At 43.4% G+C, this 15,955-nt stretch overlaps 1 protein-coding gene across 5 annotated transcripts in view; it reads right to left on the reverse strand.

Moving 5' to 3' along the window:
* IL17REL (interleukin 17 receptor E like) overlaps positions 1 to 15,955 on the reverse strand; it is a 290,191-nt gene that overhangs the window by 81,971 nt on the left and 192,265 nt on the right. Inside the window, exon 10 of one of the 5 annotated variants that reach the window (XM_077264874.1) lies at positions 8,157 to 10,591. The exons of 3 other annotated variants lie outside the window; for them this stretch is intronic. In XM_077264874.1, the coding sequence (XP_077120989.1) occupies positions 10,506 to 10,591 (86 nt within the window). In that variant the 3' untranslated portion in view covers positions 8,157 to 10,505. One more of the 5 variants, XM_077264878.1, reaches the window with a different exon arrangement.

The following is a 15,955-nucleotide window of genomic DNA, read 5'->3' on the forward strand; positions in this document are numbered from 1 at the left end:
ATCCACCATGGTTACACTTACTTCTCATGCCCATTCCCAAAATCTTTGCTATTATATGTGTCATCAAACAATACATCCATTTAATGGATCAGTAGGGCAGCACAGTGGCTCAGTGGTTAGCACTGCAGCCTGGAGTCCTGGGTTCAAATCCCACCAAGGGCAACATCTGCAAGGAGCTTGTATGTTCTCTACGTGTTTGCGTAGATTTCCTTCGGGTTCTCCGGTTTCCTCCCACATTCCAAAGACATACTGATAGGGAATTTAGATTGTGAGCCCCATCAGGGACAGCGATGATAATGTGTGCAAACTGTAAAGCGCTGCAGAATATGTTAGCGCTATATTAAAAAAATAAAGATTATAAGGATACAATAGTCCATTTAACCGTGAGGTTACAATATCTATTCATCATGATGTATTTATTTTGTTTACATTCACCTCCTTCTCGTCCCCTAAAACATTAGCTACCTAGCACTGCGGGACTTATATGAGTGGATAGCACAATGCTACGTAAGAGACACCTGACCAGGCACCACCTCCTGTGAAACACTCTCGGTACATCACAATACACAGGGTCTAGAATGTAGGTCCTGGAGGTTGCATACATCACTTCCTGTGACATACTTCCGGGTGGCCAGGCTACCACATGCAGGTATAAGAAACCTCCTGTCTCATTCCCCCAGCACACCAGCAGCAGGCACGTGGCAAGGTGCAGGAGCGCTGCCACTATCCACAACCTTAAAGGTACAGCGACCTTTTTGCACCCAAGATATATCTTTCTCTACATATTTTCCACACTTCCTTCTAGCACCTAATGGCATTTATTTACTTCCACAGCATATTGCTTTCTCTCTGAGGACTATACAGGTACCACAATCTCTGACTAACCACCCTCTCCTTTTAGCCATGGGTTTCATGTTCATGCTTTGTTTCCTCCCAGCCCATTGTACACATCACCACAACCAGGGAGGCTTGCCTATACAGTGTACATCCACCAAGACAACATTGAGTAAGCATCAAATGTTAATAATATTCATGGTTGATTTATGACTTGCTGACTTTATATTTTTAGTTGTCCTTATGATAATACTTAAGAGTTGTGATTTAATCCTGAACCCATTATCATCATATTACTTTATATAGAGAAGAATTCTGTGCAAAGTGTCTCAAATATTTTTCCTAATGTTCATAAAGCCATTTTGCTATTCATATTTCATGTATTTCATATTCGACATGCTTTGGCACGATAGAGTGCAACCCTTTTCTGTATATTGTATATGGAAGTAGCTGCTCCTGGTATGCACCTATTCACACTAGTTTGGATGTGCCAGTCGTTTTTCTGTCATTGCTTGTCTGACAAGGCCCCTCACTGATTATGTGCATTGTATATACAGAGTCTGACATGGGCAGGGTTAGCTATTGTGAATTCTGCTTTTGGGCTCCCTCCGGTGGTTGTAGGTGGTAATGCAGTTCCCCCTGAGTTGCAGTCCTGGTCAGATGTATCTGCTGATTGCAGATCTGACTGGGGTATTTAGGCGTGCAGGATTCATTAGTCCTTGCCAGTTGTCAATTGTTGTTGGGAGGTGTAGGACCTCTGCCTGGTTCCTCCTGCCTTTCTGCCAAATCAGCAAAAATAAGTGTCTGGTTCTTTTTCCCTGTGGCACACATGTTGTGTGCTTCACAATTCAGTACTATTCTTTGTGTTTTCTTGTCCTGCTTAGATTGTGTCAGTATTTTCTCAGTCTTGCTGGATTCTCTGGAGTGGCAGATATACATTCCATGTCTTTAGTTAGATTGTGGAACTTTTTGTATTATCTACTGTGGATATTTTTGGAAGGGTTTTAATACTGACCGCCTAGTTATCTGTCCTATCCTTTTCTATTTAGCTAGAGTGGCCTCTTTTGCTAAATCCTGTTTTCTACCTGCGTGTGTCTATTCTTCTCCTACTCACAGTCATTATTCGTGGGGGGCTGCCTAACCTTTGGGGGTCTGCTCTGAGGCAAGATAGCATTCCCATTTCCATCTATAGGGGTATTTAGTCCTCCGGCTGTGTCGAGGTGTCTAGGGAGTGTTAGGCACACCCCACGGCTACTTCTAGTTGCGGTGTTAGTTCAGGATTGTGGTCAGTACAGGTTCCTCCGACTCCAGAGAAAGTTTCATGCGGCTCCAAGGTCACCAGATCATAACAGTACAACTGGCCCATAATGAGTTAAATGCATCTCAGTAGAAGGGAAGAAAAGTGTTGAGTAGTGTTGAGCATTCCGATACCGCAAGTATCGGGTATCGGCCGATACTTGCGGTATCGGTATTCCGATACCGAGATCCGATACTTTTGTGGTATCGGGAATCGGAATCGGAAGTTCCCAGTGTATGGTTCCCAGTGTCTGAAGGAGAGGAAACTCTCCTTCAGGCCCTGGGATCCATATCCATGTAAAAAATAGAGAATTAAAATAAAAAATAGGGATATACTCACCCTCTGACGCGCCCTGGTAGTAACCGGCAGCCTGCTTTGCTTAAAATGAGCACGTTCAGCACCTTCCATGACGTCACGGCTTCTGATTGGTCGCGTGCCGCTCATGTGACTGCCACGCGACCAATCACAAGCCGTGACGTCATTCTCAGGTCCTAAATTCCTAATTCTAGGAATTTAGGACCTGAGAATGACGTCACGGCTTGTGATAGGTCGCCTGGTGGTCACATGAGCGGCACGCGACCAATCAGAAGCCGTGATGTCATGGAAGGCCCTAAACGCGCTCATTTTAAGCAAAGAAGGCTGCCGGTTAACAGCGGGGAGGTGCAGAGGCCTCCGGAGAGGTGAGTATATCAATATTTTTTATTTTAATTATTTATTTTACACATTAATATGGATCCCAGGGCCTGAAGGAGAGTTTCCTCTCCTTCAGACCCTGGGAACCATCAGGATACCTTCCGATACTTGGTGTCCCATTGACTTGTATTGGTATCGGGTATCGGTATCGGCGATATCCGATACTTTTCAGGTATCGGCCGATACTATCCGATACCGATACTTTCAAGTATCGGACGGTATCGCTCAACACTAGTGTTGAGCCATTTTTTTTTCTGCAGTCTGTTTTGTCTTTTTTTCCCCTCTTTATTTATGGGTGGCTGAGGAGTCTTGTGCCAGCATGGTTGTTCAGGAATTAGCTTCTTGTGTAGACCAGCTTGCTGCTAGGGTACAGGGTATTTCTGATTATATTGTTCAGACTCCAGCTTTAGAACCAAAGATTCCTACTCCTGATTTGTTTTTTGGTGATAGGTCCAAATTTTGGGGGTTTAAAAATAATTGTAAATTGTTTTTTGCTCTGAGACCGTGATCCTCCGGTGATTCCATTCAGCAGGTTAAAATTGTCATCTCCCTGCTGCGTGGTGATCCACAGGATTGGGCATTTTCCCTGGAATCTGGGAATCCGGCCTTGCTTAATGTAGATTCCTTTTTTCAGGCTTTAGGTTTATTATATGATGAACCTAATTCTGTGGATCAAGCGGAGAAAACCTTGTTGGCCCTGTCTCAGGGTCAAGAGGCGGCAGAATTGTTTTGTCAGAAATTTAGAAAATGGTCTGTGTTGACTAAATGGAATGATGATGCTTTGGCTGCACTTTTCAGAAAGGGTCTTTCTGAATCCGTTAAAGATGTTATGGTGGGGTTTCCGGTCTGAGTGATTCTATGTCTCTGGCCATTCAGATTGATCAGCGCTTGCGAGAGCGTAGAACTGTGCACGCTGTGGCGTCGTCCTCAGAGCCAATTCCTGAGCCAATGCAGTGTGATAGGATTTTGTCTAGAACAGAACGACAAGGATTCAGACGTCAGAATGGGTTGTGTTATTATTGTGGCGACGCTTCTCATGTCATTTCAGTCTGCCCTAAGCGGACAAAGAGGATCGCTACCATCAGTACTGTACAACCTAAATTTCTGTTATCGGTGTCCTTGATTTGCTCATTGTCATCATTCTCTGTCATGGCGTTTGTGGATTCAGGCGCTGCCTTGAAGTTAATGGATTTTGAGTTTGCCAGGCGTTGTGGTTTTCCCTTGCAGCCTTTGAAGAACCCTATTCCTTTAAGGGGGATTGATGCTACACCTTTGGCTAAAAATAAGCCTCAGTTTTGGACACAGGTGACCATGCACATGGCGCCAGCCCATCAGGAAGATTATCGATTTCTGGTGTTGCATAATTTGCATGATGTTATCGTGCTGGGTTTCCCGTGGTTGCATGTACATAATCCTGTATTGGATTGGAAATCTATGTCTGTGACTAGTTGGGGTTGTCAGGGGGTTCATAATGATGTTCCTTTGATGTCAATCTCCTCTTCTTCCTCTTCTGAAATTCCAGAGTTTTTGTCTGATTTTCAGGATGTATTCGATGAGCCCAAGTCCAGTTTCCTTCCACCGCACAGGGACTGTGATTGTGCTATTGACTTGATTCCAGGCAGTAAGTTTCCTAAGGGTCGACTTTTCAACCTGTCTGTGCCTGAACATACCGCCATGCGGAGTTATGTTAAGGAGTCTTTGGAGAAAGGGCATATTCGGCCATCTTCTTCACCGTTAGGAGCAGGGGTTTTTTTGTTGCTAAGAAGGATGGCTCCTTGAGACCTTGTATTGATTATCGTCTCTTGAATAAGATCACGGTCAAGTTTCAATACCCTTTACCTTTGCTTTCCGATTTGTTTGCTAGGATTAAGGGGGCTAGTTGGTTTACTAAGATTGACCTTCGAGGGGCATATAATCTTGTTCATATTAAACAGCGTTTAATATGCCCGAAGGCCATTTTGAATAACTTGTGATGCCATTTGGGCTCACTAACGCTCCATCTGTTTTTCAATCCTTCATGCATGATATCTTCCGGACTTATATTGATAAATTCTTGATTGTATATTTGGACGATATTTTGATTTTTTCCGATGATTGGAAGTCTCATGTGGAACAGGTCAGGATGGTATTTCAGATCCTTCGTGACAATGCTTTGTTTGTGAAAGGGGTCTAAGTGTCTCTTTGGGGTGCAGAAGGTTTTTTTTGGGGGCTTTATTTTTTCTCCCTCATCTATGGAGATGGATCCGGTTAAGGTTCAGGCCATTCATGATTGGATTCAACCCACATCCGTGAAGAGCCTTCAGAAATTTTTGGGTTTTGCAAATTTTTATCGCCGTTTCATTGCTAACTTCTCCAGCGTGGTTAAACCCTTGACTGATTTGACAAAAAAAGGCGCTGATGTGACGAATTGGTCCTCTGCATCTGTCTCTGCCTTTCAGGAGCTTAAACGTCGATTTACTTCTGCTCCGGTGTTGCGCCAACCAGATGTTTCTCTTCCGTTTCAGGTTGAGATTGATGCTTCTGAGATTGGGGCAGGGGCCGTTTTGTCTCAGAGGGATTCTGTTGGTTCTTTGATGAAATCTTGTGCCTTCTTCTCCCGCAAGTTTTCGCCTGCTGAACGCAATTATGATGTCGGCAATCGGGAGTTGTTGGCTATGAAGTGGGCGTTTGAGGAGTGGCGACATTGGCTTGAGGGAGCTAAGCACCGTATTGTGGTCCTGACCGACCATAAGAATTTGATTTACCTCGAGTCTGCCAAACGGCTGAGTCCTAGACAGGCTCGATGGTCCTTGTTTTTTTTCCCGTTTTGATTTCGTGGTTTCGTATCTTCCGGGTTCTAAGAATATTAAGGCTGATGCCCTTTCTAGGAGTTTTTTGCCTGATTCTCCTGAGGCCCTTGAACCGGTCGGCATTGTGAAAGAAGGGGTGGTCCTTTCTGCCATTTCCCCTGATTTACGACGGGTTCTTCAGGAATTTCAGGCTGATAGACCTGACCGCTGTCCTGTGGGGAAATTATTTGTTCCTGACAGATGGACTAGTAGAGTGATTTCTGAGGTTCACTGTTCTGTGTTGGCTGGTCATCCTGGTATTTTTGGTACCAGAGATTTGGTTGGTAGGTCCTTTTGGTGGCCTTCGTTGTCACGTGATGTGAGTTCTTTTGTGCAGTCCTGTGGGACTTGTGCGCGGGCCAAGCCTTGTTGTTCCGTGCTAGTGGGTTACTTTTGCCATTGCCGGTCCCTGAGAGGCCCTGGACGCATATTTCTATGGATTTTATTTCTGATCTTCCGGTTTCCCAGAGGATGTTGGTTATCTGGGTTGTTTGTGACCGGTTTTCTAAGATGGTTCATTTGGTGCCTTTGCCTAAATTGCCTTCCTCTTCAGAGTTGGTTCCGTTGTTTTTTCAGCATGTGGTTCATTTGCATGGTATTCTGGAGAATATTGTGTCCGACAGAGATTCCCAGTTTGTTTCTAGGTTTTGGCGGGCCTTTTGTGCTAGGCTGGGCATTGATTTGTCTTTTTCTTCTGCATTCCATCCTCAGACAAATGGCCAGACCGAGCGAACTAATCAGACTTTGGAGACTTATTTGAGATGCTTTGTGTCTGCCGATCAGGATGATTGGGTGGCCTTTTTGCCATTGGCCGAGTTTGCCCTTAATAATCGGGCTAGTTTGGCTACTTTGGTTTCGCCTTTTTTTTGTAATTTTGGTTTTCATCCTCGTTTTTCTTCTGGGCAGGTTGAGCCTTCTGACTGTCCTGGTGTGGATTCTGTGGTTGAGAGGTTGCAGCAGATTTGGGCTTATGTGGTGGACAATTTGATGTCATCTCAGGAGGAGGCTCAACGTTTTGCTAACCGTCGTCGGTGTGTTGGTTCCCGGCTTCGGGTTGGGGATTTGGTTTGGTTGTCTTCCCGTCATGTTCCTATGAAGGTCTCTTCCCCTAAGTTTAAGCCTCGGTTTATTGGTCCTTATAGGATTTCTGAGATTATTAATCCGGTGTCTTTTTGTTTGGCGCTTCCGGCCTCTTTTGCTATCCATAATGTCTTCCATAGATCTTTATTGCGGAAATATGTGGTGCCCGTTGTTCCCTCTGTTGATCCTCCGGCCCCTGTGTTGGTTGAAGGGGAGTTGGAGTATGTGGTTGAGAAAATTTTGGATTCTCGTTTTTTGAGGCGGAGGCTTCAGTACCTTGTCAAATGGAAGGGTTATGGCCAGGAGGATAATTCTTGGGTTTTTGCTTCTGATGTCCATGCTGCTGATTTGGTTCATGCTTTTCATCTGGCTCGTCCTGATCGGCCTAGGGGCTCTGGTGAGGGTTCGGTGACCCCTCCTCAAGGGGGGGTACTGTTGTGAATTCTGCTTTTGGGCTCCCTCCGGTGGTTGTAGGTGGTAATGCAGTTGCCCCTGAGTTGCAGTCCTGGTCAGGTGTATCTGCTGATTGCAGATCTGATTGGGGTATTTAGGCGTGCAGGATTCATTAGTCCTTGTCAGTTGTCAATTGTTGTTGGGAGGTGTAGGACCTCTGCCTGGTTCCTCCTGCCTTTCTGCCAAATCAGCAAAGATAAGTGTCTGGTTCTTTTTCCCTGTGGCACACATGTTGTGTGCTTCACAATTCAGTGCTATTCTTTGTGTTTTCTTGTCCTGCTTAGATTGTGTCAGTATTTTCTCAGTCTTGCTGGATTCTCTGGAGTGGCAGATATACATTCCATGTCTTTAGTTAGATTGTGGAACTTTTTGTATTATCTGCTGTGGATATTTTTGGAAGGGTTTTAATACTGACCGCCTAGTTATCTGTCCTATCCTTTCCTATTTAGCTAGAGTGGCCTCTTTTGCTAAATCCTGTTTTCTACCTGCATGTGTCTATTCTTCTCCTACTCACAGTCATTATTCGTGGGGGGCTGCCTAACCTTTGGGGGTCTGCTCTGAGGCAAGATAGCATTCCCATTTCCATCTATAGGGGTATTTAGTCCTCCGGCTGTGTCGAGGTGTCTAGGGAGTGTTAGGCACACCCCACGGCTACTTCTAGTTGCGGTGTTAGTTCAGGATTGCGGTCAGTACAGGTTACACTGACTCCAGAGAAAGTTTCATGCGGCTCCAAGGTCACCAGATCATAACAGTTAGCTTCCTCAGCTCTGCTGTATTGCTAGAGCTAAAAAGGCTGATTGTGTCAGAACATCTGCACTCAGTAAACTAAGTGATACATTGTTGGATTCAGCTTCTCTTTGCCTACATCAAGATGCTCTCAGATGAGTAGCAAAAACTTGCTGAAAGATTCCCTATAAGAAAGAAGATTCTCATTCAGATGACAGCGACTATGATGTCTATTTTTAGTGCTTTGTTTTGCATACTTCAGTAATGTGTAGAGACACAAGATACAAGATATGAGGGCTTCTATTGTTTCATTTTTCTCTCAACTCTAACAGAAGAGGGAATCTGATAAGGAAGCTTCAGTTCAAACATGTAACAGTAGTCATCACGCTAGTATCTTAGTGGTAGACGATGTGATATATTTTTAGCATGTAAGTAACTGGTTCAAGGACAGTCTTCAAGGCAATATTAACTGTTTTAATGGGTCTATAATGGTAAAATAATATCATGTACACCAGATACATTGTGATGTGATATATAATCTCAAGGGATAACAATTCATCATATAGGAATCTTCATGGACAACAGTTGGACATTATTTTAACATTTGTAAAGTATTTATTTGTTATAAAAACCTCTGTAATGCTTTTTCTGCATTCTTTTATGTGCAGGTCAACAATAGAGAAGCGTTAGGTAACTAACCCTTAAGCTTAAGTGTGTTGTCCAACATTAGGGTAAAAGTCTGTAGCCATTCTATGTGATTGCAAATTTTTGAATCCTCAAACCACACTTACTCCATTGCCAGCTTGACTGCAATTATGCGATTTGCAAGCATGCGGTCACATGCCAACGAGACGTGTGAAGCCTCACTCACTGGAAATGAATTGAGCGAGTTCACACACCTTTAGGTGGAATGTGACCAGAAGTTTGCAAATCGCATACTAGCAGTCACATGACCCGGTGAATCCTCACAGTGCGCAATGTGCGCATTGTGAGTATTTACAAGTCTGCAGTTACATACAGTGACTGCAGACTTTTACCTAAAGACCGAACAACCCCTTTAACTTAATTTATTACATATACTGTAGCTCCAGATAAGCCTGTTTTTAAGTGCACATCAGAACATCCACATTCATATAGCAGATGTAATTCTTTTACTGAAGCCTCCACAATTCTATGTGAGAAGAAAATTTGTATTTCTTATACTCACAAGGAAATGTAAAGGTTGCAGCTGATTAGCAGCCTCTGATTGGCTGCAGTGGTCATGTGACATTCTTTATGTAAAGCGACAGAGGAGGGGTGTTGATCATGGAGGCAAGTATAGAATTTATAACATTTATGCAGCACTCGGGACTGGACAGTCACTTTAAGTACAATCTCCTATAACAAACCCCCAAAGCTTCCCTTCTTATCCCAAGTTATAGGACAGAGGTTGAAATCTACAGAGGAGTTTTTTCTGGTAAATGACTGATGAGGTCACTGATTGATTAGAGCTGTCATTGAAATCAAGTATTCTTTTTTTCAGAAACTCTTTTTAAACAGTCCTCCATTTTAAGGATACTACAGCTGTTCTCCTCAGCTACAAGATACTCAAAGAATTATTTTGAGTAAAACGTTCTGTGAATGTGAAGGATACAACAGATAAACTATCAGACTGGATGTGCTGATATCAGCAATGCAAGCCTAATTGTAATAGATTTATACCGCTATATCACCAGTCACACAAAGAAACATTAAAGGGATTGTCCATTACTTGGACAATCACTTGTTAATCACAATATTCTCCAACTTGAAACAATAACAGCCTGTAGTCACCTCTGGTGCTGGTGCCGTTCCAGCAACATCAGCACTGAGCCTCCCAGGGTTTGCGAGATATTGTTATGTCACGCAAGCCCTGCAACCAATCATAGGCCATATCATTCTCACCTCCTTCTGATGTAATTGACACTCGGTGGATGTCATAGTGAAGCGGCAGCATTCACTTCTTCCAGATGTCAGCTTTGGCCAAACAAAGTGTGAGTGAAGAGGCCACTGATTGACTGTAGAGTTCACATAACATCACATAAGTACTTAGAGACCCAGCGCTGATGCCGGGAAGGGATGTCAGGCGAAAGGGTTGTCTGAGTTGTAGACAGCCCATTTAGAGTATGTGCCAATGATTTGGAGTTGCTGCATTTTTGATGGTGCGTACTTATGCAGCATAAAATCTGTAGCATCCAGATGTTACTGCATAGTGGATTATATTTCAAGAAATCCCATGTCCACTATGTGTCCACAGACGCCTGCAGCTTACCAGCGGAGACGGACACGTGGCACGTCTCTCCAGACCACAGAATGTCAATTTCTCTTATGGAGACGCTAGCCTCCACAAGGGAAATTACATCAGTAGACTTTACTTGACGCTGCAAATCCACACGGTTCAGTGAATACATGTGGATTTAAAGAGACAGCAGCTCTTTGGAAGCAGCGATTATGCACTGCATTTAAAGCGCTGTTAGTTCCAGATCGTGAGCACCCGGCCTTAGGCTTCAAAATGTTTTTCAGAAAGAAAAGTAACAAAAAATAAACCAACATGCTCTTGGATAGCTGGACCTTGGTTAAGTTCTGTTCACATATTTTTCGTCGTCTTGATGCGATGACAGTTCTGTTTTGAGTTTGGTCCCAATCTGAGTTACATGGTTGTCTGTAGGAGTTCCATCATTTTGACAGCAGGAATAATGATACTGAATTATTCTTGATGTTAAATCAAATTAAAATTCTGCTGCAGCTTCCAAACAAATTACCAAACATGGCTGTGCAATGGTAATGGACTTCACTTTCTCACTTCTCTATTTTCACTTATTTTTTCATCACTAACACAGAATTACATGAATTTGCCTCGAAGATTCTCACAGACATCCAATCCTGAGTAGTAAGTTAGTAGTTTATTATTTTCCAATAATAAGTAATGGGTTCATTGGACCTAATAAATGTTTTAAGGTGTCCCAATCCATATCTGAGAAAATGAAATCTACAACAAGCTAATATTTCATGGTTCTTAAGTAACGCTACATTTTTACTTCCTAAGATTCCAAAATGTTGAAATATCCACTGTGGGATGGATGAGATGCAATATCTCAAGATTGTTTGTTACAGATGTTTACATGGAAACTATAGTATCAGGTTTTTCACATAGTTACAGATACAGAAACACTATAAACAGTTGTAAACAAGTTTTATCATTTTCCATGCATTCAAGAAAGTATGTTGCTCTATATTCCAAGATAACATGGAAGTTTTAAAGTACCATCCCCGAGATACTATTTTATTACTGGAGCTGTATCAGTAGTGTATGTTCCCTGTGTATAGTAGAATAGTCACCGGTCGCCGTCTTCTACTGTTTCTGGGGTCACACAATCGTACAATCGATCTCCTAGAGAATCAAATCCTTTATGATGATGACACTGCTCAAACTCTGCTCTGAGTTTGAGCAGAGTGTCAACTTAGTGTGATCCAATTATCTTACCTGAGTGTATCACAGCACAGGTGCAGAGAAGATGGAGAACTTAATTTCTCCATCTTTTCCATTGTCTGAGTCTACAGAAATTGAGTGCAGTCCGATGTCTTAAAAGCACCCTTTGACTTTTATGGGTGAGTGTCACTCGATTAGAGGAGCCTCTATTTAACAGCATGTATCGATTTTTTTTTTTTTCAAGCTGAATTGGTATGACAAAAATCCACAGTTCTGCACTGCCCTATAGTATAACATTGGTCCAAGTGCTATCTGATAAACCATCGGATAGTACTCATCTGATGTATGCACTTGTGTAAGCGAGCCCTAACAGTTACTGTCCCTCTTAATGAAAGTTTACAGGACGTCCCTCCTGACAGCATGGAGGTTGTCAGTCCTTCCTTCCCTGTAGGGACAGGAAATGCACGAGAGATTAAAAGACCCTCCCCACACCCATTCACCAGTGTTTTTCCTGTCCTTGTAAGGACCCTAAAGGGGGAAAAGGCAAAGATCCATCCTCTTATTTCGGCTCTGGTTCAAGAGGTAGAAGGAAATGACGCTGGGATGGTAGGGAGTCGCCTGGGGAGATTCATAGAGGCTTGGAGGCTAGTCTTCCCAAATCAGTGGGTCTTAAATACTATCTCTCAGGGCTTCTTCCTAGACTTCACCAGATCAGCCCAGCAAGGTTTGTGATAACAGACTCCCGAACCAGTTTTTCCATTTCTCACATTTGGACAGACGTGAAAGACCTTTTAAAAGCTGGCATGGTGGTCCCAGTTCCACAGTCAGAAGTGGGTCTGGGACATTACTCAACACTGTTCGCGATATAAAAAAAACCCTCAGGAGAGAGTCGCATTATCATACACTTGAGACCACTAAATCGGTGGATAGTGTACAAGAGGTTCAGAATGGAGTCTCTAAAGACCACCATTCCCATCATAGACAAAGACGCGGTATGTGTACAATAGACATAAAAAGCGCGTACTACCACATTCTGATTCACCAAATCTTGCAAAGATACCTACGGTTCGCCCTAAATCTAGGAGGCAGGTGCTACCACTTCCAGTTTTGTGCTTTTCCATTCGGCCTCGCTTTGGCGCCTTGAGTATTTACAAAGCTGGTTTCCGAGATCGTGGCCTATCTGAGACGGGAAGAAGTGGTCATTGTCCCATGCTTAGATGACTTCCTGCTGATATCACCCTTAGAGGCGGAATTAGAAGATCAGCTAGATCTAGTAATCCCTACGATTTAGGTTGCATCATCAACCAGGAAAAATCAGACCTGCTGCCTGGTACCCAGAAGAAATTTCTTGGAGTTATGTTAGATTCCAAACAGAGGTTATCACAACTTCCGGAAAAGAAGCAGGAGATGGTAAAGAGCAGGATTCGTCTTCTTCTTCGGAATCAGGTCTCTATAAGAACAGCGATGAGTGTTCTAAGAACATTGACGGCCTGCATATCATGTGTCCGTTGGGGTCAGGCCCATACAAGCGGACTGCAGAGGGAGATCCTGTCGACCTGGGACAGAAGACAGACATCCTTGGACAAACAGATTCATCTATCCACATCATTAAAGTCATCCCTGACATGGTGGACCAATTCTAAGAACCTCTTGTGGGGAGTTCCGTGGAATATGTCACCTTGCATAACAATAGTGACAGATGCAAGCGGAGAAGGATGGTGAGCCCATCTACAGGGAAGATATCATCAAGGAAGCTGGTCCCTCACATCAGATCCTAGTTCTCATACTTCAGGGAACTGAGGGCAGTGTGGGAAACCCTGAAGCAGAATCAGTCCAGCCTGCGAGGTTAGCATATACAGTGCCTTGAGAAAGTATTCGGCCCCCTGGAACTTTTCAATATTTTCCCACATATCATGTTTCAAACATAAAGATACCAAATGATAACTTTTGGTGAAGAATCAACAACAAGTGGAACACAATTGTGCAGTTGAACGAAATTTATTGGTTATTTTAAATTTTTGTGGAAATTCAAAAACTGAAAAGAGGGGCGTGCAATATTATTTGTCCCCTTTAACTTAATACTTTGTTGCGCCACCTTTTGCTGTGATTACAGCTGCAAATCGCTTGGGGTATGTCTCTATCAGTTTTGTACATTGAGAGACTGAAATTCTTGCCCATTCTTCCTTGGCAAACAGCTCGAGCTCAGTGAGGTTTGATGGAGATCATTTGTGAACAGCAGTTTTCAGCTCTTTCCACAGATTCTTGATTGGATTGAGGTCTGGACTTTGACTTGGCCATTCTAACACCTGGATACGTTTATTTGTTAACCATTCCATATAGATTCCATTATTATTTACTTTATGTTTGGGATCATTGTCTTGTTGGAAGACAAATCTCCGTCACAGTCTCAGGTCTTTTGCAGACTCCAACAGGTTTTCTTCAAGAATGGTCCTGTATTTGGCTCCATCCATCTTCCCATCAATTTTAACCATCTTCCCTGTCCCTGCTGAAGAAAAGCAGGCCCAAACCATGATGCTGCCACAACCATGTTTGACAGTTGGGATGGTGTGTTTAGGGTGATGAGCTGTGTTGCCTTTACACCAAACATGTCCTTTGGCATTGTTGCCAAAAAGTTCGATTTTGCTTTCATCTGACCAGAGCACCTTCTTCCACGTGTTTGGTGTGTCTCCCAGGTGGCTTGATGCAAACTTTAAACAACACTTTTTATGAATATCTTTGAGAAATGGCTTTCTTCTTGCCACTCTTCCATAAAGGCCAGATTTGTGCAGTGTATGACTGATTGTTGTCCTATGGACAGACTGTCCCACCTCAGTTGTAGATCTCTGCAGTTCATCATGGGCCTCTTGGCTGAATCTCTGATCAGTCTTCTCCTTGTTTGAGATGAAAGTTTAGAGGGACGGCCGGGTCTTGGTAGATTTGCAGTGGTATGTGTTGTGAATTCTGCTTTTGGGTTCCCTCCGGTGGTAGTAGGTGGTAATGCAGTTGTCCCTGGGTTGCAGTCCTGGTCAGGTGTGTCTGCTGATTGCAGTTCTGGCTGGGGTATTTAGGTGTGCAGGAATCATTAGTCCTTGCCAGTTGTCAATTGTTGTTGGGAGGTGTTGGACCTCTGCCTGGTTCCTCCTGTCTTTCTGCCAAATCAGCAAAGATAAGTGTCTGATTTTTTTTCCTGTGGCACACATGCTGTGTGCTTCACAATTCAGTGCTATTCTTTGTGTTTTCTTGTCCAGCTTAGATTGTGTCAGTATTTTCTCAGTCTTGCTGGATTCTCTGGAGTGGCAGATATACATTCCATGTCTTTAGTTAGATTGTGGAACTTTTCATATTATCTGTTGTGGATATTTTTGGAAGGGTTTTAATACTGACCGCCCAGTAATCTGTCCTATCCTTTCCTATTTAGCTAGAGTGGCCTCTTTTGCTAAATCCTGTTTTCTACCTGCATGTGTCTATTCTTCTCCTACTCACAGTCATTATTCGTGGGGGGCTGCCTATCCTTTGGGGGTCTGCTCTGAGGCAAGATATCATTCCTATTTCCATCTATAGGGGTATTTAGTCCTCCGGCTGTGTCGGGTGTAGGGTGTCTAGGCTACTTCTAGTTGCGGTGTTAGTTCAGGATTTGCGGTCAGTACAGGTTCCACCGACTGAAAGTTTTCATGCGGCTCCAAGGTCACCAGATCATAACAGGTATGATACTCCTTCCATTTCAATATGATCGCTTGCACAGTGCTCCTTGGGTTGTTTAAAGTTTTGGAAATCACTTTGTATCCAAATCTGGCTTTAAACTTCTCCACAACAGTATCACGGACCTGCCTGTTGTGTTCCTTGGTCTTCTTGATGCTCTCTGTGCATCAAACAGAACCCTGACACTATCATAGAGCAGGTGCATTTATATGGAGACTTGATTACACACAGGTGGATTATATTTATCATCATTAGGCATTTAGGACAACATTGAATCATTCAGAGATCCACAATGACTTCTGGACTGAGTTTGCTGCACTGAAACTAAAGGGGCTGAATAATATTGCATGCCCCACTTTTCAGTTTTTGAATTTCCACAAAAATTTAAAATAATCAATAAATTTTGTTCAACTTCACAATTGTGTTCCACTTGTTGATTCTTCACATGTAAATTTTTGGCGAAGCATGATATGTGGGAAAAAGTTGAAAAGTTCCAGGGGGCACAATACTTTCGCAATGCACTGTAAAAGTGATGTCGGACAACTTGACAACAGTATCATTCCTTCGTCACCAGGAAGGCCCAAGACACGGGGCACTCTAAGATCTGTCCACAAGGATATTTACATGGGCAGAAAAGGTAGTCTTACCGATATCTGCAGTCCATCTACAGTAGCCGACAGCAGACAAAAGGTTCAGGACACCAAGTGGGAGCTGAACAGAGAATTTTTCGATTTCCTGCGCCATCGATGGGGAACTCCCAGCCTAGACCTCTTTGCGTCCAGGAGAAACACCAAGGTCCAGAGGTTCTACTCCCTCAGTCCGGTGGACAACCCTTAAGGAATCGATGCCTTAAACCAAAAGTGGGGGAGAGAGCTCCTGTACGCCTTTCCCCCCATT

Source organism: Ranitomeya variabilis, chromosome 5, assembly GCF_051348905.1.
Source record: "Ranitomeya variabilis isolate aRanVar5 chromosome 5, aRanVar5.hap1, whole genome shotgun sequence".
Taxonomy (NCBI): Eukaryota; Metazoa; Chordata; class Amphibia; order Anura; family Dendrobatidae; genus Ranitomeya; species Ranitomeya variabilis.